Source organism: Falco biarmicus, chromosome Z (genome assembly GCF_023638135.1).
Source record: "Falco biarmicus isolate bFalBia1 chromosome Z, bFalBia1.pri, whole genome shotgun sequence".
NCBI lineage: Eukaryota > Metazoa > Chordata > Aves > Falconiformes > Falconidae > Falco > Falco biarmicus.
Genome location: NC_079311.1, coordinates 46,789,704 through 46,815,397, shown reverse-complemented (window position 1 = coordinate 46,815,397; position 25,694 = coordinate 46,789,704). Strand labels below are relative to the sequence as shown.

Genomic DNA, 25,694 nt, shown 5'->3' with positions numbered 1-25,694 from the left:
TCTGCAGAAATGCAATGCACTTGTTTACAAAACTGTGTACCTACAAGTAATCAAATCCAACACACCCCTGCAGAGGCTAGGCTTTTGCAATCCTTTCCCTCCTCTCTTCAAATATCACACAGGACTGTCTGAAAGCCACAACTGTGTAATTAGGGGCAGGGAGGTGGGATAATAGAAATGTCATTCCATACCCAGCAGTCATCCCACAATTTAATAAAGCCTTTCCACTCTCCTCTTCTTATCCATCCTGCTCCTCTCTTGTCCCATACAAGTTGTAACATGGGGTGTGGGATTGTTTTGACTAGTTACATTAGAGAGATCAAGATGAGGGAAGCATTAATTACTGCTGATATATTAACCTTCTGTATGAAGCACCTTGGACATCAGCAGATCCCTCAGCTTTGGAAACTATTTTCTTTTTCTACCATGGCATAATATCAACAGTCATCACACAAGGATCTGAAGAAAGGTCTGCAGAAGATCTTCCAAGGACTTTACTCTTTACTTAACACTTGATTTTATTTTCTATGGGAAGGATCATTTTGAGCCTTTTACAGAGATAATTTAACTAATTCCATATGTCTATGGATCTACAGGTCAGTTCAGCTGCATTTCAGATTATGCCTTTGACATATAGCATAAAACTAAGCACTCTTCAGGGAATTTGAATGTCAGTATTAAGTTGAATGCATTTTAAATAGTTAAATTGGTGTAAATGCGGAACCACAAAGTGATCTTGAATTGGTTTCATATCTGAATCTCCTTTAAAGATATTCCAATGAACTGAATGAGTGTTGGTAGCTGGCTAAAAATATACTAGTAAATATTTTACTTAGCCAACACTGAGGAATGACAATGATTGTTTGACAAATGATTTCTGTCATGATGCTCTCACATACACTAAACCCTGTGATGTTCCTTTAGTCAGAGAAACTCAGATTAGTTAATTATTATGTTGTCAAATTACACTGCAGAGAGAAAATGCAGCGCATTCTCTCGCTAAGCTGCATGTGAAATATCAGAAAGTGTAGAAGGGTAAGCCACTCTGAGTGAAGAAAAATTGCAACTGATTATCATATATGTTGCAACCACTAGCTTCACAAAGAGGAGGGGTAAAAACACAAAACTTTAATCAGAATATCTGGGTGAGGTAATCAACTCTAAAGGTTCTATAGAACCATGCTCTTTTTAAGATCAGCTGACTTTGTAGATACAAAGCTACTAGCTGACAAATTAGAATGTTTAAATAAATAATCAATTGAAAGAGTATGTTCTCAGATTATTGATTCATTACAGCAGTAAAATGTAATTCCTGTATCAACAATAACATAAAATCCCAAGAGAGGGGAAAAAAAAAAATAAATATTATCCAAATATCAACTTCTTGTAAGGAAAAAACTAAGGGGTGGGGATTTCACAGCAGGTATTCTAAATTGATAAATTGATGTATTTGTTTAAAGCTTACAATTTCAGATTTTAGTAGTTCCTTAAATAATTTCACATAGTTTAACTGTATTTCATAAAGAATACAGTGAGACTCCATGACTTATTTTGGGACTACTAAATCAGAATTTATAACACCTGAAATGAGCCTTCTCTTGGGCAACAAATCTCTTTCAGGTTTAGATGTAACTCTAAGATTTACTGCCATCATCAAACTCAAGAATATCTGAATGACTCTCATAATCTATAGAAGCGGGTGTGAACAGGTGCCAACAATTTTTCAGCACAGTGCATCACCTCACCTGAGCGATGCTGAATTATCTGCAGCACGTGGAAGCCCAGCCAAAGCCCTGGTGCCTCTTCACTGTTCCCAGCCTCTAAAAGAACGATGGGGTGTCATTCCCTGGTTTACTGCTCTGCACTAGAAAGCTTGTGATCAGTCAACTGAGCAGCTGTTGAAACTTGGTGATGGCTTTTAGCTCTGTAAAACAGGCAGCTGGGCTCATTTGAAGAGCATTGTCAAGAAAAGCTTTATCATAGCAAGGATTGTAGGCTATCTGAGGGCAGATTTATGGTGGGAAGAGGTTATGCTTTTTCTTGTACTTTAAGTTTGGAAGAGTTCCTGGTATCTAAAGAGAAGATAGCTTAGATATTTCATTCCATGTTTATAAAGCTACCCTTAATAGCTAAATTTGGGACAGTCCACATTTTAGGTAGTTTTATTATGTTTCTTGACTCATTTCTGTAACATGGATTATAATTTATAACCATAATAGCAAATTACATAAACATTCTTCCCTGACAAAGAGTAAATTTATACAGAAATGCTGAATATGGGGTCATGTATAGGATCTTTGCAACATCAGAAATGAAGTGTTTTCTTCTCTAAGTTGCACTTCTACGTCACTTCTACAAAAGCACTGAGGCTTGAAACCCTGTACAGACTTTGCCCAGTATTAAATTCACAAAAAGGGGATCCTTACTCAAGATGTAGCAAGAAGCTCTGTTTCATAAGGTGATGACACAGAATATAGAGGCCCTAAAATCTATTTCACCAGGCAAAGCTGTCCAGAGTCAAATACTTTCTTTCCTTATGTGGCACAGACCCAAACATGGCACTTCCCACCTTACAGGTACCTAAAAAAATGAATTCATGGTCCTTTCAAAATACCCAGGGACTAAAGGGTAAAAGATACTGGGATGACAAAGAAAGATAAAGAGCAGGTCTTGTCTTCCTGTTCTTTGCTCAAATCATTTAAGTGACCAAATCAAGTTTCTAAACAATGACAAAAATACTGTAGTCTTGCACATAACTTCAACCCCAAGTGGTGAATGGTAATAGATTATCTAAACAGAAATCAATCATTTCAGAGAATCAAGATTTTATTGCACTCTGACACTGGCAAATAAAGCCAGTCAGAGGGTTTTTGACAGCAATAGACCATTACCTGGGCTCTATTTTAAATACTAAGCTTTAGTAGTGTACAGTCTCATCTACAAGAAATGGGTATTTCCAGTTCTAGTGCAAAGAAGTCTGGAAGTCATTAATTCTTTGTTGAAGAAAGAATTTGTTTTTGTTGTTGAAATACAAAAACATCTTCTCCCCTAAAAATGCCAGTGAAATAACAGTTACAAAATGTTTGCAACAACATTTCCAAATCCTTGAAAAATAAATTTGCAGCCCTAAAGCTCATGGGCCACAGTCAGTCATCACAGACAACCCCCTGCACAGCACATGCCACAGAAAGGCAGGTCTTTTGCATTTATGGCTGACAAATCAGCACAAAAATATATAAGCAACCAGTGGAGTTCTGACTGACAGGGAAAACACTGTAACCTATTTCAAGGTGATTCCAAATGTTTTTTTCAGCAGCACGAGGGAGTTGCCAAAGGGTCCTGTTGGGTGGTACTTCCATGTTGCATGGATTTAGAGACCCACATTCTGTTTGTTTGCATGATGTACTCCACAGCATTAAATGAGCTTGGCTGCATGCACATTTATGTGTGCAGCTGCCTGCACTGCATGTAACATTGCTTATATGGAGAGCTTTGACTATTTCCTTCTCTTTTCTGTCTTTCATACCTGCATATGCAAGACTGCTATCTGGCTTATGAAAGACATCTGGATAGTTTGATTTATACAGTCCTGATAAAGTTATGTTTTAAATGGGAATGGTATTAGAAACATTAATAAGGAAGATATTCTAAACTAATATCATGGGTGATACTGGTTGGTGTAATAAATCCAGTATTTAAACCAATACTCTAAAAACTTCCAAAAATGGTATGTTTTGCTATTATTCCTTTCACAGACAGATATGAATTTGGCATACTGTAACATCATAGCAGTGTTATGTTAATATTTACCTTTTGCTTTGTCTCTTTTCTTGGCAATGTAACTAGTTACTAAATAAGTCTTTTTTCATATTAACCATTTAACTGTTGTCTTTGTCTTTTAACAAGAGTCAGAATTTTGTGTGGATACTCCTGTAATTATCTCCATCATGTATCTGAAATTTCCAGGTCTTAAGTATTTATTTTCCTGACATTGTTACATCAGAAGTTTGCTGGTCAGTTGTGATGGTTGGAGGCAGCAATGACACTATATGTGGTGCCCACATAGAAACAAGCTGAAACATACAGGAATATATTAATAGGAAGTTGTCACCATACCCATTTAGAGATAATATTTTTATTGATCTTGATAGTTACTACCAAACTATTTCCCAGTTATTAACAACACTCAGACAGTCAGTGTAAGCAATTTCAATACAAATATTGTATTGAAAATATGTAAAATATGTTGCCTGAAAGCTGTCACTTTTTCATAACATATGTTGTGTGGTGATAAAGTTTAAATCCCAGACCTGTGTGGTAGAAAATTTTATCCTGTAGTTTTGGTGTCTTTGCTTTGTCCTGCCCTGAGTCAACCATTTGATTTGCTTGCCCCAAAGTATTTTCTCTCTTTCTTTTTAAATGTTCCTGTTACTCAGCAGCAACAGTGTGTCCTGTATCTTAATGGAGGGGAAATGAGAATCACATCTTTTCTGTTAGTTGGCCTCACAGCTACAGTGACTAAAAGTGGGACAAGATTCCATGACTTTAAATACAGGCATGGTTCAAGCACAAAATCTCTGGCACAGTCAGTCAGACCTTGCCGTGGTTTTGATGACAGACATGATCAAGATCTCACATGCATGCCAGCAATGCAGTGGCACTGGGACAGAGCAAGAAGGAAGGGCGCCAGCCTGTCAACAGCAGGAAGATGGGCTTAGGCACTGAGAGGGCAGCTTAGGGTGGCAACCCCGTATCAGCACTGACCCAAACCCAGAGATCACAGAGGTGGTTAGACAGAGGGTGACAGGTACTGTTAATACTGGACAGTATACATCATCATGTCCACTTTGGAGAACAACCTACATGACACTCAGGAGCAACATAACTTCTTTTTTTCAACATCTGTGCCATGTGTCAGATCTTTCCAATGAGGTTTCTCTTCCTGTTTCTAGGCAGGGTCAGAAGTAAAAAGTTAACCCACTTTGACAATTTTACCAGCAGTGGCTCAAAAGTGGCTAACTCTAGGGTAGCACAGACCTTCTACATGTATGGATAGGGCCGCAGTTCTATTTTGCAATTCCGAACAGAGATAAGTGCCTCAAATTTTACCCCAAGGTCCTTAGCCTTCACTCTGCTTGTCCTCTTAAGTTTTCACAGCTGTGGAATATCGCATAATTTCTCAGTAATTAGGGAGTAAGTAGAGCATATTTTTAGTAGCTTGTTTTATTCTCTGTCACTTAGCAATTGCTGAATCAATTCATTTTGTATCATCTTTAATATGACAGGAGGCAAAACCCAGAAATATTATAGTTATTTTCATAATAGTATAAAGTACACTTTTAAAAAGACATTTACCTTTTTATAATAGTGTGTATAGTGCCATATTTTCCCTACAAAACTGAAAAACACTGATTTTTCAGGCACAATTGCAGTGTTTGTTTGTTTTAAGGGAAAAGCAGACTGATTTTTACAGATTTTTTCAACAGTCTTATTAACATGCAGTAACCAAAAACCTAGAGAGCTGCAGTATTTCTCACTCCTGAAACCCTCTTTGGACATAATTTTAAGGGACATATAGTACAAATGAAATTAGGACACCAGAGCTTGAAAGAGAAGGAAAGTCCCATAGTATATGGGATAACAAAATTAATAGTAAAAGTAAAATAGACATGGTAGGAATTTTGTGCTGTTTTTGAAGAAAGTATTCTTGTATAACACTGATGTCATTTAGACCTTATAAGGATTTCAAACTTAACAGTACCTTTGCCAATTACTTATTCCCATACAAAAGGGACTAGGTTTGAATTTCTGGGGTTATGAAACCACAGATGGTTACAGATCATAAAAGTTCAACATGGGAAACAACAATTCCCACCTTGCTTTGTTTGGGTCTTCTTCTAAGTGCACTAGTAATGTTTCAGTGAAGAGTCGATGGTATTTATTCCAGTCTTGCAAAGTAAATTCAGTACACAATGTACTTTGACCCAGTATAAAAGTTTGATCTCCAAGTAAGGAAACAGTTCTTAACATTTATTAAATTAAATATGGATATCAATTTCGTTGCTGCTGGGTAAGCTGTTATGATTAACTTTGGTGTAGGTCAGCTGCTGTGCAATTGTTCTTTTGTGCTTAATTGCTAGCTATATATTTGGCACTGTGAAAATTTTGAAATAGAAAGACATTAAATAAAAAGACAGGATATTCTAGCAAGATTGAGGAAAGCACAATTTTAACTTATTGTTTTGGTTTTAATGTTAGACTTCTCCAGTCTCTGACAGGTAAAAGTCAGGATAAAACAGTTAAATGAGCAATGCAGACTGGCCTGGTTTTCCTGGTACGTGGATGTTCCACACAAAGGCAACAGATTAGTAAAAGGGGTTATACAATATCTAGGAGGATGGAAAATCAAGGCTGGTGGTGTCTGCTAAGAGAAACCAGTGTGAAGACACATCAGAGATCCTCAGAGTTGGAATTAAGTATGAAAAACTATGAAAATGTACACAAGTAATATTAATTTGCTGTAATATCCCTTGCAGTTCAAACAATAATGGTCAGACATGGACAGTAATAGTCAGAATAACAAGCATTTTATAACTTTTATTCCTAAAGGCTGACTAGGAGGCAGGGAAGTGTCATCAATTTCAGGGTGACAGAAGATTTGGTAGCTGTGACCATTAAATCGGACTTAATCAGGATATTGATTGAAATTACTGAATAAATAATGAATCTCATCAAATGGATAGGATCACCTTAAGCAGAAAATAGTCATACTGATTATAAAGCAAGACAGTTAAAATGATTACCCAAGGATCACCTTGGCAAAGCCTGAAGTCATACAAGGCAAGTAGCATCACTCTTCAAAAGCAGGAATTGCAGCATGTACCGAAGATTAAAACCAGAGACATTTGAATTCCTGGTGTTTTGCAGAGAAACTTTCAGGTAGGGCAAGGAGAGAGAAGAGCCCCCCATATACATTACCATCAGCTGTAATCCTGTCAAGCCATGAGGGCATATACACTGTCAGCACTCACATTTGCTATATGTGTGTGTGGTTATATTCACACGCTGAGTGCAGGATTATGGTAATACAGCACAACCCCGCCTCTGGTACCCATAACACAATTCCTAGGGAATAACAGCATTGTGACGTGGAAATGTTCAGAATGAGACCCTGCAAACAGTCTTTTCAAGGAGGTGTAGGAACTAGCTTTGAAAACTATGATCAGAAGTGCCACTGTTTCCTGTATATTTTCATTAGGATCTGTTGAGTTGTACAGGGTTATATGTATAGATGAGGATCATAGCCATCTTCTGCCCATAAGGTACTGTTTAAATTCCCCTCATTGTCAGCTCTTGGACATTTTAATTTGGCCAGTGTAAACATTTTGCTTTGTGCTGGTTCAGTCTGGAAGGATAGTCCTCCTTTCCTTGTAAGATTAGGACAAGCAGAAAAACAGCAATTAAAGAAATAAGTGTGTGTGATTTCATCAATAAAGTAATTCAACTTCCTTTCCAGGCAACAACAATGTGTGAGAGAGAACTTTTCCCCCAGTATAGGCTGCTAACTGTGTTTTTAAGAGAGTGTCTCTGTGAAATGCACCAAGTAGCAAGAACAGTTTAGGTTTTCTCCAAGGTTACTCACAGTGTAATTGTGGTGAATACATCAGCCATATCCTCGTGATTCATACTTCTGATCTTTATTTAATGGAGTAAATTCTGCTGTTTCTGTAAAAGATTAAGATCATTATGTTTCTGCTTTTAAATCTCCATTAGGATCACATTCAATCAAGCAGGAATCCACAAAGCCAAAGGATTTGGGTGAAAAACAAAAGAGCTCCTCCCTAATCTCTTAATTATTTTTCTCCTGTAACATGGAAATGGAGAAGTATACTTGCTTACTTTTTACTCTGCTTAAGTGGTTCGTTCTTTGTTTCGTTCAATTAACTGTGGTGGGGGTTTTTTTAATCTTGACTTTAATTTCAGGAAGACAAGCTGTTGGATGTTTTTGGGGGGGATTTTCTTTTTTGGCAGGAGATAGTGAAGAGAAATCAAAGCAAAGCTAAATAAAATTATGTTCTCTGAGATATTACATGTACTAAACACAACGACTGAGTTTACTTCTCTTGGGCTGTGCAACAGAAAGGCCCTCCATTGTTACCCACCCTGTGAGAATGGGAAACCCAGGTAGTTTTAGGTGGGTCATTGATGGCTGTAACTTTCCAATGTCACAAACCAGTTTGAGAGAGGAAGGACCCCTTTGTCTGATGATCTAAAACAAAGTACAAAGATCATGCAGAGAGAGGAAGTTTGCCTCCCCAGAGGAAGTTAATTTTAAAAGCTGATCCTGGTTAAGTGTGTACGTTGTTACTCATCTCTTCAGAAGAATGAAGAAACAACTGTTACACTTTTTATTTCAGGTACCTATCAATCAGGTAGCTCTCAGCTATGAAAGAGATTTTTTCATTAAAACAGATAAAATATGTTACTAATATTGACACACTATTTCTTCATCTGCAGATATTTATAAACAATGAGTGGCATGATTCAGTCAGTGGTAAAAAATTTGAAGTCTTTAATCCTGCAAATGAAGAGAAAATCTGTGAGGTTGAAGAAGGCGACAAGGTAGGGTTTTCTTTCTTGCTCGCTCTTAACCCTAGTTTTAAATTCAATTCTGCATCTTAAAAGCAGGAATGCAAGCGTCCGTCTCTGTTCATGTAAAACACCACCTCAGATACATACTTACTTCATCCCATATACCTTCTGCAAACATAATTCTTAGCTTTTTTAATGAGCCTTACTGCCTTGATGTTCCTTGTAAACAAACACTGAAAAACTGTTTTATTCTTAGAAACTTGCTCATCAGAGGAAAATTCTGAAGAAATATTTTTATTAATATCTTTTGTTAATAATATTGATCCTTTTCATTATGTTTGATCAGTGACATCTAATAATTGCAAATTTTTTTGTTATTTTTTCCTGTGTTTTCCTTACAGTGATGTAATCTGTTCATGACACATTTATAAAAGCCTGTTCATTATAAATAACATGAAGTGGACAAATACTTGTATTTTCCCACACAGACTCTGTGAAGATGATCATTACCATGAGCATTTTTTATATATGAATATATCTTCTCAGTACTGTCCCCTTCAAATATTTGGTTTTGTGAAAAATGTATTGCAACATGGTCCTAAAGAAAGTATTTGTATTTTATATTTATAAGGTTTCTTATTGGAAAATTACATACACACATACACATAATATCAAAGATATAATTAAAACCTTAGCCTTCAAATAAACAGCCCTATATTTCTGTATATTATGTATTTTTTGTGGAAAAGGATTTGCCTAGTGGTACCATATAGTTTAAATGTAAGTTGTCAATTAGCAGTGTACACTTTTAAACAGAACAGACAATGTTCTTTAAACATTTTAAAACTGATGACCAAAGAAATTTTTTTATAAACTCTGAGCAGTTTTCTATTTCCAAGTAACAGGTATACAAGAAGTGATGACTGTAATGGAAAATAAAATTGGTTTTATAATTACTTGGTTTGATTCTTGCAAATATTTATTTCATTTTTCTACACTTTCTCCTCAAAGTTAAATTTTTACATCAAAAACTGCGAAAATTTTCTCAGATTTCTCACAAAATGAAATCTGATGTTAACTTTAGTCAAGAAATATGCATATCTGGAAATATTTGTAACAAGGGTGTTTTAAATCCAGCAGCAGAATGTCCATTAAACACCTTTTTATCCATGACAACTACTATAAAACTTAGAAGCCATTTATCTGTGTTAAAGTTCACCAGAAAAAATACTGCCCATATAATAAGCACAATCTCTTTCAAAATACTATAATGTATTGTACAAAGATTCACTCTGAAATAAAATGGGTTTTGTGAGAAACACAAAGAAACCCAGTTCATTTACCATCCTGTGCTTACTGAATCTTAGTTACTCTGTTCTGTAGTTTCATCATGAATCCACTCATAAACATTGGCTCAAATGCTATCTGTCTAGCACGTGAGCAATAGTGTCCACACTTTATTAAGACAGTCATAGTGAAGACACATTTTAAACATTTTGTTAGGCAGATGGCTGAGAAATTCTTCATGAATTTGTATTTTGATAATTTCACATGTCTAATCATGAGTATTTCAAATGCCTGTTTTCTTTCTTTTCTTTAGACCCAATTACCTGTATATAGTCCTCACAGTCACTGAGATTATTTCAGGCTCTTTCTGTCCTCAGCCAAAGAATTTCATAAGCATGCTGTTAACTTCTCAATTGACCCCACTAGAACCATACATGCTTTTGATGTAAAATGGTACTTCTTCTACCTCTTCTCTAGTCAGTGTTTAAAAACCAAACTACACTGCAAATCAGGTTGGCCTGATATTTGATCATCCTCAAATTAAATTACTCATGACCTGCAACTGTTCACTTACCCATTCAGAATTTTTGTAGCTTTCATTCCTTACAAGCAACCTAACAAATCATTAAAGAGATAATACTGTTCGACACACGGGTTTGCTTTCTCTCCAATAATTTTGCAAACTAATGTGTAATGACAACTGCTATTAACCAAATTGACAAGTGAAATGTACAAATCTAGTAAATTACACAGTCATTGTGAACCTAATATTCTAAAGCCTAGTCTTTAGATAATGAGCCAAGATTTTAGGAATTTAATTTGTGTGTACAATAGGGTTGACAAAGGGCTGTACACTGCCTTGCAGTGGTATTTAAAAAAAAAAAAAGTGGAGATTACAAAGCACAGACACATATGTGGGTGGGGAACTGTTTTCCTTTCAGTTTGATGGCTCTTTCAAGCTATGTTTGCTAATCCTAAAGGCCCCTAGTAATAATAAAGCAGCTCAACAAATGGTCAGTGGGATGTAAAGCAAATGTACTTCTATAAAAAGTCATAGTTCTGAAAGGAGCTATCAGTCTCTATACTCAGTGTAGATTCAGGTACCCAAATTTCAACTGTTGAAGAACACTTTTTTTTCCTTATTTTTCATACACAGCCTTGTATTAGCTTTATACGATTTTTTTTTGTTTAAGTATTTCTGCACTTGTAGTAGTAAGAACACATGGCACTGTATTTAGTTTTAATTTACATCATTCATACAAGTATAGCTCATGGTTTCCCTTTCTTTTCTGTAAAGGTCAAGGCATACCTCCCAAGTCACATTGCAAAGCTGTAAAATATTTGTGACAGAGGCAAGAGAGAAAAAACCAAACAAACCAGAATTAAATATTAATTGAATACAATTTTCTGAGTCACAGATAAGTGATGAGGTATTTAATGACATTCTGACAGATTCTGAAGAAATGCAATTGCTTTTAATCTGGTAGATTTCAACTACCTGATCTAAGTGACCGGTCAGTATTACCTCATAGTAATGGCTGTGCTATTTGTAGAGACCCTTCCCATCTTTTTCCAAATTTCCTGGAATGAACCTTGGGAAGTTCTGGGGGCCTCCTGCCTAGCACGTCTGTGCTGGGCTTTCCAAGCCACTTTTCCAAACACACACACTCCCTGCTTTTACAAATTACCTGCTGGCTAACAACATTGGTTAAGGATTTCTGGTGAATCTTGGTGATGAGATCCTGCTGTGAACCAAAATCTGGCTAAAATTTTGAACAATTGACTTTGGTGTTATCTTAGTAAACTTCGCTGAGCTAGTCAGCCTTGATAGTGATTCCCCTGCAGGAGAGACTAGCAACCAGCAGTACAAAAAAAAGTTTGAAAGAAATCCTCCAACCAATGCATGCAAATTGCTCAGGAAAATGGGCCATGTATAGATATTTTTTTTTTCTCATAATTTGTTTTTAATTGCCAACAAAAGGGTGGAATAAACCTCCTTTTTATGTCATTGCTTTCCTGGAGAAACTTTTACAAAATTTTGAGCTATAGAATTCCAAGTAATAAAAACCTTTTCTCAATAGATTTCATAATTTAGTTTTTTATATTCTGGAACAACCTTGCAGAGGAAACAGTTTCATACAATTCATTGTAGATTAATTTTCCTGCTATAATGAAAGCCAAATGATAAACAATAAATTATGCTATAAACACCATTAATGGACTGACATATTACCTTGCTTAATGCAAAGACAATGTTTAAACTTTAGAATATTTAGGCTTAGCATTTTAAACTTAGTCAACTGTTAAAATTATTTAAAATACAAATTTTCCTTAAATCTTTCAAAAACAACCTCATCGAATTGTCTTCCTCAATAATGAATCTCTGTTCCTGTTATGAAACATTCTAAGGAACAGATTTTTCTAATGTGGTCTTTAGTGCACCACCAGATACTTTTAGATGATGTTGAGTACTTAAATATTTAACTTAGAGATTTGGACATCTCTTTGTATATAAAAAAGATTAAATTGCATCAGTAGTGTAATTGGTGGGTGCATCCCCAATTACAGACACTAGAAGGCAGAAGGTTTGAAAATCTGAAGTTTAAAAATAAAGTTCCTTAATATGTTTTTGTTTTAGAAGCTTTGAGAAACCATCTGTTTCTCATACAACTTCACATTGCTGAAATGATAAGTGTTTTAAAGAAAATAACCCATGTATTTAAGATTACTGTACTAATTCTGATTAGATTGGGGTTGGTGTCCCTTATTTAACTTGCAGAACACCTCACATGTTTAACAACCAACAAGACTGATCACAGAATCGATTATTGATTATAAAAGTTTCTCTGTTTTCCCCACAGGCAGATGTAGACAAGGCTGTTAAAGCAGCTCGAAAAGCTTTTGAGCTTGGGTCACCCTGGCGTACAATGGATGCTTCAGAGCGAGGAAGGCTCTTGAATAAACTAGCTGACTTAATTGAAAGAGATCGGCTGATTTTAGCTGTGAGTATGATACATGAACAAAAAGACTGGGAGAAAAGCCTATGTCCTGGTTTTTAAAGAAAGTTATACACAAGCATGACATGGTAAATCCTTGGAAAGTCAGGTTGTCTCAATACTTGTTTCTCATCTCTATTGCAAATGGATTTCATTAAACCGACTTGCGCTTTGGTTTATTAACACCCCCCACACACAAAGTACTTGAGTATTTGATTAGTTTTCAAATGATACTTAAGCCATCTACAATCAATGCAGTTTCATTTGTCTATTCTTAAGGACACACTAACATAGACCACGTGCTTGACACTTGTCTAAATCAAAGCCTGAATCAAGGCCTAAACTCTAAGCCTAGCTCAGCTCTTACAGATGGTACAAGTAAGCACTTGGAGAAATTCTGAATATCATGGCTATATATTTTGTTATCACTGGTCCTTCATTAATTCCAGCTTGCAACTGGCAATGAATGAAAAACCTTAATCAGAACCAAAGGCAGCAATGAATTACTTATTAGTAGGAAGAACACGGTGAGGTGGGAATGATGTCCATCTTTACCATCTACTGTGCATTGGCCATTTTACCATACTTAACAGCGGACACTTAAGTTGTAGCACCACCACCTACAGATTATGCAGCAAGGCAAGAAAGAACATTTTTTTTTAAATGCACTACCAATTTGTTAAAGTGTAGTAAAACCCCCCTCTTGTTTTAGACCCCACATATGTTGCTACCATTAAGATGATCTCTTTGCTATTTCAAGCACCTTCTGCAATTAACATTTAGGAAGGATAAATGTTTGCAATGTCCTGAAAATGAACGCTGATTTTCTGCCAACAGCAGCAAAAATTTTAGAGTAGGAGGGAGTATCCGACATTCCAGATAGTCACTCAGACTGACCTAGCTACAGTTTGAACTACCTAGCCATTAGATCAAAACCGCATCATCAATAAGCTCATAAAATTCAAACCTTCAAAGTAAGTAAAACCTGCAAGCAATCTATTGCCCATTCTATTGTCCTTATGGCTGTAGTATAGGAAGACACTTGCTTGTGTCCCAAAAAGGTTTTTAAAATAAAAATGAAAAATCGATGGAACTGAGGTTATTTCCTTGAACTCCAAAGTCTGCAGCTGTAAATTTACACTTTTCTTCAACAAAGTTATTTCTCTAATAACCCTGATAGGTTATTAAAGATAACTGTTAAAGATAGGGACTCAGGAGGAAACTTGGGTGGCTAGAATGTCTGTCCTCAACAAAGTTAGATTTATTGGAATTGAGAGAGATAAAATTGTAAGAGTTATATTTTTAATAGGAAAAGTGTGCTCCATTACAAGTTAAATACTGTGTAAGTTGGCATTTGCTTCTTTATTGTACAGCCTAAGGCATTACACGTGCAAAAAGGATGGAGAAATAATCTTTTTTCCACAGGAAAGCTGAAACATTAAGTTAGTTTTTGTTCCCACCTGCCATTTTTGTAATATGGAAGTATTGTTTTTCTCTAGGGCTCCTCCCAAGTTAATTTTACTGACCTTGTTTTTAATTCCTACACCTTATTTGCTTTATTGACTGCTTTTTCCTTTTAGATAGGGTGTGTTTGAATCGAGTGCTTTTCAGACTTAGTCGAAATCAGGCGAGATTTTCTCCACTCACAGCTTATCCTAACTGCAGAACAAGTACTACAGAATTGCGAATAGCCTTGTAAACACTAGAGGTCAAAACAGACCCCAAAGCTCATTGCAAAGGTATTTTTCTGTGTCTATGCATGCGGCCAGGATCAAAATTATTCCATTTCAGTGTTTCATATAATGACAAGATGCCTCCTCTGAGGCTCCAGAGGCTCAACAGTCCTATAGGTAGGCTACTGGAAGAATAAGTCAAAGCAGGGTACTGAAAGAGCCAGAGAATTTTGTTTCTTAGATTTCAGTCTGTTGTGATGTTAAAAGCTATAGCTGGTGAGTTCAAAGCCAGAAAAAAAAGATTCTCCTATATCCAAAAAGAACAAAACAGTGCCAGACGTATTGCCTGGAATGGCAAGGATATATCTCATTTAATGAGTTCCTTGTTGCTGAAAGACATCAAGCATTGCTAGCTCCTCCATTTGTTCTGCTCTCTTCCCAAGTATGGTATCCACAATATGTCCAGTTATCTACAACTGTGGGATTCACAGGACAGTTGTTGGTGAAACATTGTACTTGCAGGATCAATCTGTAGACTCAGCCTGCAACACTGAAGAACCTTTGATATACAAAATAACAAATTTTGAAAAGAAAATAATATTTATAAGATCTGACTAGACCTTGAAACTGTAGTTTGAGGGTGTCCTACTAAGTATCCTAACAGGATTGTTCACAAAGCTGAACATCCCAGTGTCTCCATACTGGGAAACTTAAGAAAAAAATTCTAGCAGTGTCTTGACACTATTTAAGAACTGTACATGATCTTCAACTAGATATCCAAACAATCAGGGGTGTTTAAACAACATTAATCCTCACCACAGTCCCTAGACATGGCTGGAAATCAACGCTGTTTAGTGCTGGTGTCTATGAAATCATTAAAGTGTTGTGGGTGAAACACAATTGCCAGCTGAAAAATTATAGATGTTCAATGAATACTTGCTGATCATTATTCTAAAGGTTTATATCTGTCTGGCATGGAGGTCCATGGCACGGAGAGTCAAGCCTGGCTTCAAATAAGACCAGTTAGTTCACTCAGTTAAAGATTAGCCAATAAAAGAGAGTCTTTTCTAAGTTTATTTTTCGTAGTGAATTTTTCTCAGTTGAGTGTACTTGATAGCTCAGACCTCTCCCTTGCACATCAAACACTCAAGGTATATTTAGGGTATTTTATTCCATGCTTTGAGTCTTCTTGGTCATATAAGTTGCTAAACAGGGGTTTATTAAGCACCAAGAAAGATGTTTCTTAATAATTAAACATCACAGGATCCTAAGTTAATGTTATTGATGTTTCCAGGAGACTACTGCCTACCTTGGGTGTCATTGGAAAGCCACCTGTTTTATTTTCATCAGTTATTTGCACAGTCTCCTAGCTGATCATTTCATCTATACTTGTAGAATAGTTAATATAAATTAAAACAGTGTAACTGATTCAGATATGGAAAATTTTGGTTTTTTCAGATGTCTCATCATTGCAAATGTGCCATGATCATGATCATGTTACCTACATAGCTCACTGTGAATGAATGATCATGAAAATTTCTCATTCGTATATTGCTATGTTTGGTTTTTCAAATGCTACATGTCCTTCAGAGAGGAATTAATCCAAATGTTTGTACTGAAGCTGAAAACTTCTGAACTCAACAACCAAAAGCTAAATTACAAAGTACAAGCATGAGAACTATTATCCATAATTGATATTAACTTTGTAATTGCTGTTTTCTGCAGACAATGGAAGCCATTGATGGTGGGAAACTCTTTTCCACTGCTTACCTAATGGATTTAGGTGCCTGTATCAAAACATTACGCTACTGTGCAGGCTGGGCTGATAAAATCCATGGCCATACTGTTCCAATGGGTGAGTAGTTTTGAGATAACAGAAGTACACAACTGAAGTCAATGTAATCCATAAAAAACTGCCTATTTGTAAATGTTGTGCAACACAAAATGTATCTCAAATAGAAAATATTTTAGATAGTTCTTTATACAGATTATTGAAGATTTATCATACTGCTTCTTTTAAACATTTAGTGCAGTTATTCACATTAATTTCTTGTTTTATACACCACTAATAAGTACTTCATTGAACAAAAGATTTTAGCCTGTATGCACATCTAAGTCTGACAGGTTACTTTTGCGTAACAATGTATAGTTTATACAATGATACAGTAATGAAAACCAGGTATTTGTTTATTAAAGCTAAGATTAGCATGAACAGTAATATTTGTTTCAGTTATTGGATAATTTATTAGGAAGAGTACTGAAAGACAAGAATGAGGAAACATTCCTTTATTTTCTGAAATTTCATTCCGTTCTCTCTCCCATTAAGCAGCTCTATGAAAACATTGTTTCTAGCTGCCTTCTCTCAGAAGGACAAAGAATGGTAATAAAGAAGGAATTAAGGAAAACTGGAGTGATAAATACTTCCAACTTTTTTTGCGTCACGTAAATCTCTATACTAGGCTTAATGGAACACATGTTTATTTGAATCAAAGAGAATTTTATACTTAATGGATTTGATTTAAGCTAAGATCTAATATTAAAAAATGTCTGATATGTACCTAGGATTGCAAGTAGCTTTTAAAAGAGTACCCTCAAAAAAAAAAAAAAAAAAGGTGATAAAAGAAAAAAGCAATGAGGAATGCTCGTTGACGTGCTGTGTATACCATATTGAGAAGCAGGGCTATCACTGCAGAAAGTCAGTCAGGCTGGCAGAATCAAACCTTGGAGCTATGAAGAAAGTACATATTGAATCCAGATGCACTTTATGGTTACTTTTTTGCATAGTTGAGATTTTGGAAACATCATTTATAAGCAAAATTGTATCCAGCTAAGTTTGGTATCCAACTTTATCTTCTTTCTGATTTAACTGTTTCTCAGAAGAGCTTTGTCCTGTATATCTAATTTATTTCTTCTTCCCCTAGATGGAAACTTTTTTACATTTACTAGACGTGAACCTATCGGTGTGTGTGGCCAAATTATTCCTGTAAGTAAGAGCCATTTATGTAAAATACAAATGTTCCTGTAACAAATGGAAATATTTTCAAAATTTTGTCTATGTAAATGCATTTGTGAAATAGTACCAATCAGAAGATTTCCAATCCCAAAAGATAAAGACTATCCTGAATACTCATCAAATTCTGCAGCATGGAGTTTTTGATGAGTGACTCCAATCTAGCCTTGTCTGTGTCCTTTCTCTATATGGAGGGAAAACAAATCTCAAAACATTGACTGGTGGATTAGCTTGAAAGACAGAATTTTGTTTTGCTGGAACAGAAGGAATTAGAAATAAACAAGTAGGAGAGAGTAATATAAGCTTATAAGCAATAAGCTCTTCAGGACCTGGAATATCTCTTCTGCTCTGTACAGCATCCAGACTGCTGGATCTTTGTTTATGACCAAGACTCATTCACCATGTTGATGGTACAAGTAACAACACAAAGAATGTGTCCAATAAGTACAGTGATACTGATCTGCACGTTTCCAAGTGTCTAAATTCCCAGTTTTGAAGCAATGTGAAGATTCAAAAGGCCTGCCTGAGTCTGAACATCCAAAACACTGAGGAGCTCTTAAATTTGTTTCTGAGGTATAGACAGCTTCAGTGGGTTGCTGTGGAAATGATTATATGCACTCGACACTCCCAGTCCACGCACCTCTTTGCACATGGTAGGCATGAGCAGCCTGACCTGAACTGCTCAACAGCTTATCAGATCCTGAAATACTTAGCTTGACTATCAAGTTTGCTCAGACATGTGGGTCCCACAAATTCCTGATGTCCCTAATTTGAGCTTGCAAATTTGTTATCTCTGTAGACCACCACATTGATTTAGAGAACATCACTGGAATAAGTTTGGATCCAGCCCCCAGGATATCTTGGGAATCAGCTGGTTTAGATTCTCCTGTAGGCCAGGCACAAGATATTTCATGTAAAGCACTCAGACTCAAGATATGCTAAATAACTAGAAACACTAGATATGGCCACTTCTAAAGAAAATTGCATCCTGGAAGTATAAGCAATTAGTTGAGGACTAGCTTCCCTCATAAAATGTTCAAGGACTTCTGAGTATATCTTTATTTTCTCCCCATTGAAATGTGAACCCACCCAGTTGGACATTTTTACATTAACCAATGGTGTGAACGCTGCAAAACACTTTTGCTAGCTCATAATTTCTATTTCCCTTCCATGCCCACATTTCCATTTTAATGATAAAGATCCAGAAAACCCTGTGATCCCTTAATTTGTGTTATTTGTGCTCCCATTATTTTTGGGGGTGGGGTGAAACTGAAATTAGATAAGGAGACAGATAAAGAACAGTTGCATGTATAGTCCTCCAAGCCTTTCTGACATAATAGGTAACCATTAACTACCGTTTTCCCTACTTTCATAAAGGTAAGGCACACTGCATCTTTTATATTGAGGTTCATGGACTCAGCGCTTCCATAACTATTAGAAATATTTGCAAAGGGGTAACCTGTTTTTCTTTCATCTACATTGTTACTCATACTGCTGAATAAGAGGACCAAAGGAGTCAGCTGCTCTACGGTCTGGCTGGACTGACTACAACAGAGAGCTGACAGTGAAACATCCAGGGAAGAGGGCAGGGAAAATGTTATGTGTTATTACCTTGTATCCCTTAGAAAACTGAATGATGACAGAATTGATAATTTAAAATAGCAAAAATCCCAATTTCACCACTAATCCAGCAACTTTCTGTAAGGCTTTCTTAAAGGAGTACATTATTGTCTCTTGAGCTGATCACCTCGACTCAGATATACCAAAATCACTGGTCATTGTATAACATGGCTTGCCAGTTGGTTTTTCAAAATATCTCCATTCTGAAAAGAATCAATAAAGAGTTCAATTACCCAGCTGAAAATTTGTGCTATTAAAAAAAAAAAAAAAAAAAAAAAAAAAAGGCATTTTGGTGATGTGTTAGAAACAGGATACACCTTCTCATCTGTCTTTCAGTGGAACTTCCCATTGGTGATGTTCATCTGGAAGATCGCCCCTGCCCTTGCTTGTGGAAACACGGTGGTTGTCAAACCAGCAGAACAAACTCCACTGACTGCACTTTACATGGGATCTTTAATTAAAGAGGTAAGTCATCAACAGAGTTTTTTGCCCTTCTCAGAAATTAAGAGTATACTGCATCTGAAATACCAGAGGTCATTATAAGCCAAGCTGTCCTCTGGAAGTACTTCTCATTGCATGTCTAGCCTGGCACTATGGAACTTACTTTAAACCAGTGAAGCAAATCCAGGGCAAAAGCATACGTATTTCAGCCTAGTCCACATACACAACAAAAAACACAATAGCAATTTAGTTCACTCCATTCCTTGGCAAACATTTGTGTTACAAAAGCACAGTACTATTCAAAGTCAAAAGAAAACAAGCAGAGTACTTAGAGATGGGTGGCAATGACTTCACTAGCATAGTTATCACAGAAAAGGTCCTGTTTATACAACTAATTGTTATTATTTTCTACTTGAACAAACTTTCCATTCACCTGGGTTTAGCATTAACTATGGAATCGAACTGGTGACTTCTGCTAAGCTTGTGAACACTCTTCACACAGAAACTGGGAGAATACCCTATGTGTTATTGAACATAAGGGGTGTGGTAGTTTCTCAGGTGTCTCAAAAGTTGCATTGACTATCATGCCTAGCCCAGGAAACACCCAAGTAAGAACAGTTAAAGAGTTCAGCTATCCTGTTTCCCAATAAAATCAACAAATGTACTCAACATGTTTGAAGAGTTGGCACAGACACCAATAATCACCAGTGCAGCAACCTTGCAGAGTGTTAATGGAAATGACTCAGCACATTTTATTATTCCCCTTCAAAACATTTAGCAGAACATACTCTATGGTCATTCATAATGTTTCACAGAAACTAAACCATAAAATCATACAATCACAGAATGGTTTGGGTTGGAAGGGACCTCCAAGACCATCTAGTTCCAATGCCCCTGCCATGGGCAGGGGACACCTTCCCTCAGTCCACGTTGCTCAAAGCCCCATCCAGCCTGGCCTTGAGCACTTCCAGGGGTGGGGCATCCGCAGCCTCTCTGGGCAACTTGTTTCAGCAACTTACAACCCTCACAGTAAAGAATTTCTTCCTAATATCTAATCTGAATCTACCCTCTCAGTTTAAAGCCATTTGCCCTCATTCCACCCTTCCAAAAAGTCACTCTCCAGCCCTCTTATAGGCCCCCTTTTAGGTACCAGAATATGTACTGCTATATGGTTTCCCTGGAGCCTTCTCTCTTCTGAGCAACCCCAAATGTCTCAACCTGCCTTCATCAGAGAGCTGTTCCAGCCCTCTGATCATCTTTGTGGTCCTCCTCTGGACTGACTCCAGCGGGTCCATGTCCTTCTTATGTCAGGGACTGCAACGCTGACCGCAGTACTCCAGATGGGCTCTCGCAAGAGCAAAGCAGAAGGGGAGAATCACCTCCCTCAGCCTGCTGGCCATGTTTCTTTTGATGCAGCCCAGGATATGGTTGGCTTTCTGGGCTGCAAGCACACATTGCCAGGCCGTACTGAGCTTCTTGTCCATCAGCACGTCCAAGCCTTTCTCCTCAGGGATGTTCTCTGTCCATCCCCACCCAGCCTGTATTGGTGCTTGGGATTGCCGTGACCTATGTGCAGGACCTTGCACTTGGCCTTGTTGAACTTCATGGGGGGCACACAGGCCCAGCTCTCAAGCCTGTCAGGGTGCCTCTGGATGGCATCCCTTCCTTCCAGCATGTCAACTACACCTCACAGCTTGGTATCATCAGCAAATTTCCTGAGGGTGCATTCAATGCCACTGCCCATGTCACCGACAAAGGCGTTAAACAGCACCAGTCCCTACACCAACCCTTGAGGAATGCTACTCATCACTGGTCTCCACTTGGACATTAAGCCATCAATGGCAACTCTTTGTGTGTGACCATCCAACCAATTCCTTTACCCATCAAGTGCTCCATCCATCAAAAATGTATCTCTCCAGTTTAGAGACAAAGGCATTGTGCAGGACAGTGTCAAATGTTTTGCACAAGCCCTGGTAGATGACATCGGTTGCTCTTCCTTCATCCACCAGCATTGTAACTCCATCACAGAAGGCCACAAGATTTTTCAGGCATGAATTTCCCTTAGTGACGCCATGTTGGCTGTCAACAATCACCTCCTTATCTTCTATGTGCCTTAGCACAGCTTCCAGGAGAACCTTCTCAATGATCTTGCACAAAGGTGAGACTAACTAGCCTGTAGTTTCCCAGGTCTTCTTTATTTCCCTTTTTAAAAATGGGGATTTTGTTTCCCATTTTCCAACCAGTGGGAACTTCACTGGACTACAGTACCTTCTCTAATATGATGGATAGTGGTTAGTCACTTCATCCATCAGTTTCCTCAGGACCTGTGAATGCATCTCCTCAGATCCCATGGACTTGTCACCTTCATGTTCCTTAGATGTTCTTGAACCTGATGTTCTCCTATAGTAGCTGGAGCACTTACCGGTGAAGACCAAGACAAAAACATCATTGAGTACCTCCGCCTTCTCCATGTCCCAGGTAACCAGGTCTCATGTTTCCTTCTGGAAGGAGTTCATGTTTTCCCTAGTCTTCCTTTTATAACCAATATACTAATAGAAGCTTTTCTTGTTGCCCTGGATTTCTCTGGCCAGCTTTAATCCTGTCTGGGCTGCCAAACATGGTTACGTGTTCATATTTCACAGAAACTAAATGACTATCAGGAAGGAGGCAAGTCCTGCTGTAATTACATCACATAGTAAGTGCTATTAGACAATATCACAGGGGAAGAATGCTTTAAAAACAGTATCAGAGATAACAGGTTGCCCAGAGAAGCTGTGGATGCCCCAACCCTGGAAGTGTTGGCAGCCAGGTTGGATGGGGCTTTGAGCAACCTGGTCTAGTGCAATGTATCCCTGCCCACAGCAGGGGGGGTGGAACTAGGTGGTCTTTAAGTCCTTTCCCACTCAAACCATTCTATGGTTTTATGATACCTTCTCCATTCATTTTTAACGATATGTATCAGAGGGTATATTTCTCTGAAAAAGCAACTTTGTAGGAAAGTAACTCAGTTCTGCTTTGAGCATAGTGAACTATCTGTTCTAGTATTCTAACTTCCTGAAAGGAGAGCTCAGAAGTGGGAATGTGAACAGTGGTTCATTTTGGATGCACACTTACAACAGTATGGTAATGACTGGTATAATATTAGAGCATTTTTAGTAAAAGGCAAGATAAATCTCATTTTAGCCATTCATTTACAACTAACTGAGAAGCTTAAACATTTTGTTATATTTTATATATAACAAAATATAAAGTATATATATAATATATTTTTATATATAGCTTTAAAAAACCCAAATATTTATCTTATCAAGTCCTTCAAGATTTATTGCCCCAAATCTAGCTGACTTTTAATTTATACCCAGATTACCCAATGTTGGAGCCCAAAGTCCTGATAGTGGTCAAAACCTCAAAGATCACTTCAGTAACTGCTTTAGACTTTTTGTGAAACTACTTGAAGATACAATTTAACTTTCTATTCTTCATCTGTCCACATTAAAAAAAATATATAGTCACTTTTGTTAATCCTCACTGTCTTTCTTAGTAGTCCTCACAAGAGTCATTTGCTAATATGTAGAGAAGAGCTTCTAATGCAGACATGAGAATTAAATGCCCAAAGTGAGACAGTGTGTGTAAGTCCCATGAAAAATATTCGTTTCTCTGCAAATTATGAAACACAATGCAAAGCAAATGGAAGGAACCTCATTGTCTTATCATTTCCAAGGGTAAATATTAATCTGGAACATTAAATGAGCATAAAAATCATGGACAGAATGTATCTGAGCATGAACATGCAAGGGACAGAAATTGCTCAAAGTAATTGTCTGGTATCCATAACGCAGGACATGAGGTTTAAGAGCTGTAACTCACCAGCTGAAACTGATCACTTTCCAAATAAGAATGGAATCTTTGCATGTAATTCCAAAGTCCTGTTTAGTGCTAAAAAGAGATTCATTTCAGTGATAATACAGGAGATGCACTTCTTTGGTCTTTTAATTCTATGCTTTCTCTGCAAGTGCCATTGAGATCCCATAGCTGCTCCATAGCTACTGGGAAGTCAGTCCCAGTTCACACATCGTTACAAGCTGTTGGAAGAAAAGAACTTCTTTTGCCTATGGATGGAACATATCTAATACAGAATTGGTGGGAAGCTATAGGTTTGACTTGACCCACAGGAAAAGCCTCTTTAAATAGAAAATTTGCAGGCTATCTCAGGTAGCCAGCTTTTTCATGCTTGGTAGCTGATCTGCCTCTTTTTTGCTGTAAACTTTCATGTTGCCCACTCTCTACTTTCAACACACATCCAGAAGAAAAAGCAAAGACATTGAGTTTGAAGTGAGATTTCCATCATTTTTCTTAATAGAATTTCAGTGTAAGTCAGCAGATCATTAATTAAATTCCATCTAGCATAAGGGGTAATGAGCAAAAGTCAGCAAGCACACCAGATATTTCAAATAGCTTTAAGGAAGGAGGCATGAGACTAAGCAATCTTTTTCTTTGTACATCTGACTGGGGGAGAAAAGAAAAAAAATGTATTCTTGGCAATGGCACTGAAAAAGAACTGAAATTAAATGTTCTTTTTGTAAAAAAAAAAAAAAAAAAAAAAAAAAAGAGCCAGTTCAATAGCCTAAAATACAGGTGAGGGGCAAAAGGGTGTAAATCATGAGAGAACATGAGAGAATGAACACATTTTGGGCTCTAGGGCTGAGAATAACTGTATGACCAGGAAAAAGTAGCTGGAGAACTGAAAAGGGAAGTAAGACTGTATGGATATGTACTTCTAGTCATTATCCTTCCCCAGATTTACAGGGTTCTCTCCTCCAATTCAGGTAGGATTTCCACCTGGAGTTGTGAACATTGTACCAGGCTTTGGACCCACCGCTGGAGCAGCAATTTCTCACCACATGGATGTAGATAAAGTAGCTTTCACAGGCTCTACAGAGGTACTATAACGAATACAAGAAAATATAAGCAGGAAATGTACCCCTCTGATTCCCAGTGATGATTTAATATCTAACTTGTTCTGTGTAATTATTTTAACTTTTTTCTTTCTTTTGGCTGCTGGTTTGTTAAACAAAGTCTGTTTAATGATTTGCTGGTTATTATTAACTTCAAACATATCTAACAGTGTTTGTATTGCAAGAAAGCCCTTCAAACAGAGGCACCCCATGAGATACAGTAAGTTCTAGTATACCAAGGTTATTTTAAGTCTTGTCCCTTAAAAAGATAACATTTTCATAACTGTTTGCTTCTTTTTATAAGAATAATTATTTTTTTAAATGCGAAATGTGAAACAGGCTGTGCTCCATTCTATTTATTTTTAACAACAGCAGGATAGTAGGAAGGTACTTCAGAAATCTCATTCCTGGTTCTGCACATCCTTAGGTAGGGTGGTGGCGTTTTGGTCTTTGAATGATACTGATGATCATCTAGGTGGTCTCAGAAGTGTATTTGAATACATATCAGTTTAATAATTGGAAGGGAAGTAATTTCTGTTCAATTTTCCTAACCTTCACTCTGAAGAACTGTGAGTGGTATGACTGAAGATTTCTCAGTGCAGGCATTAAATAACTGTATCCTTAACACAGTACATTATATTATCTTTCTGTATGCATGCTATGTGGAAGAGCTGCCAGGTGGTCTCTTAACTTCTTGGATATACACTCCAAAGATAAATATCATTGCCTAATGTCAAGGATCAGTATACACCAACAGCAAGAGCTGTGTTTACTCTTAGAAACTTCTAGCTCTCAAGTAATGGGGATAAAAAGAAAATAATCTAAAACGCAACATATGAGAAATATCCCATGGATGTTTCCAATGGACAGTACTAACTATGGCTTCCAGTGTCCATGCCCCTCCAAGGCAAGTGGACCAGATAGTGTATTCACTGAATTTTGTGGCAGTCCTCTTCCTGTAACAGTGTAGTTTAGCAGTGAGAAATGAAAACAGGAATATGGGCAGGGAGACTGGAGGAAATTATTTGATGGTTGCTACAAATGAGCAGTTGCAGGTTAAAGCCATGAGGGCTACAAGCATGCTTTTGCTTCACAGTTTTTTCCAGGACAATTCATATAA

The 25,694-nt window shown here is 37.1% G+C and overlaps 1 protein-coding gene across 1 annotated transcript in view; it reads left to right on the top strand.

Moving 5' to 3' along the window:
• The window catches only part of ALDH1A1 (aldehyde dehydrogenase 1 family member A1), a 58,566-nt gene that overhangs the window by 21,644 nt on the left and 11,228 nt on the right, over positions 1-25,694 (top strand). The window contains exons 4-9 of the mRNA XM_056325399.1: positions 8,518-8,622; positions 12,741-12,881; positions 16,274-16,403; positions 17,470-17,531; positions 19,515-19,643; positions 24,446-24,559. Of these exons, the coding sequence (XP_056181374.1) occupies positions 8,518-8,622; positions 12,741-12,881; positions 16,274-16,403; positions 17,470-17,531; positions 19,515-19,643; positions 24,446-24,559 (681 nt within the window). The remainder of the gene's footprint in view (positions 1-8,517; positions 8,623-12,740; positions 12,882-16,273; positions 16,404-17,469; positions 17,532-19,514; positions 19,644-24,445; positions 24,560-25,694) is intronic.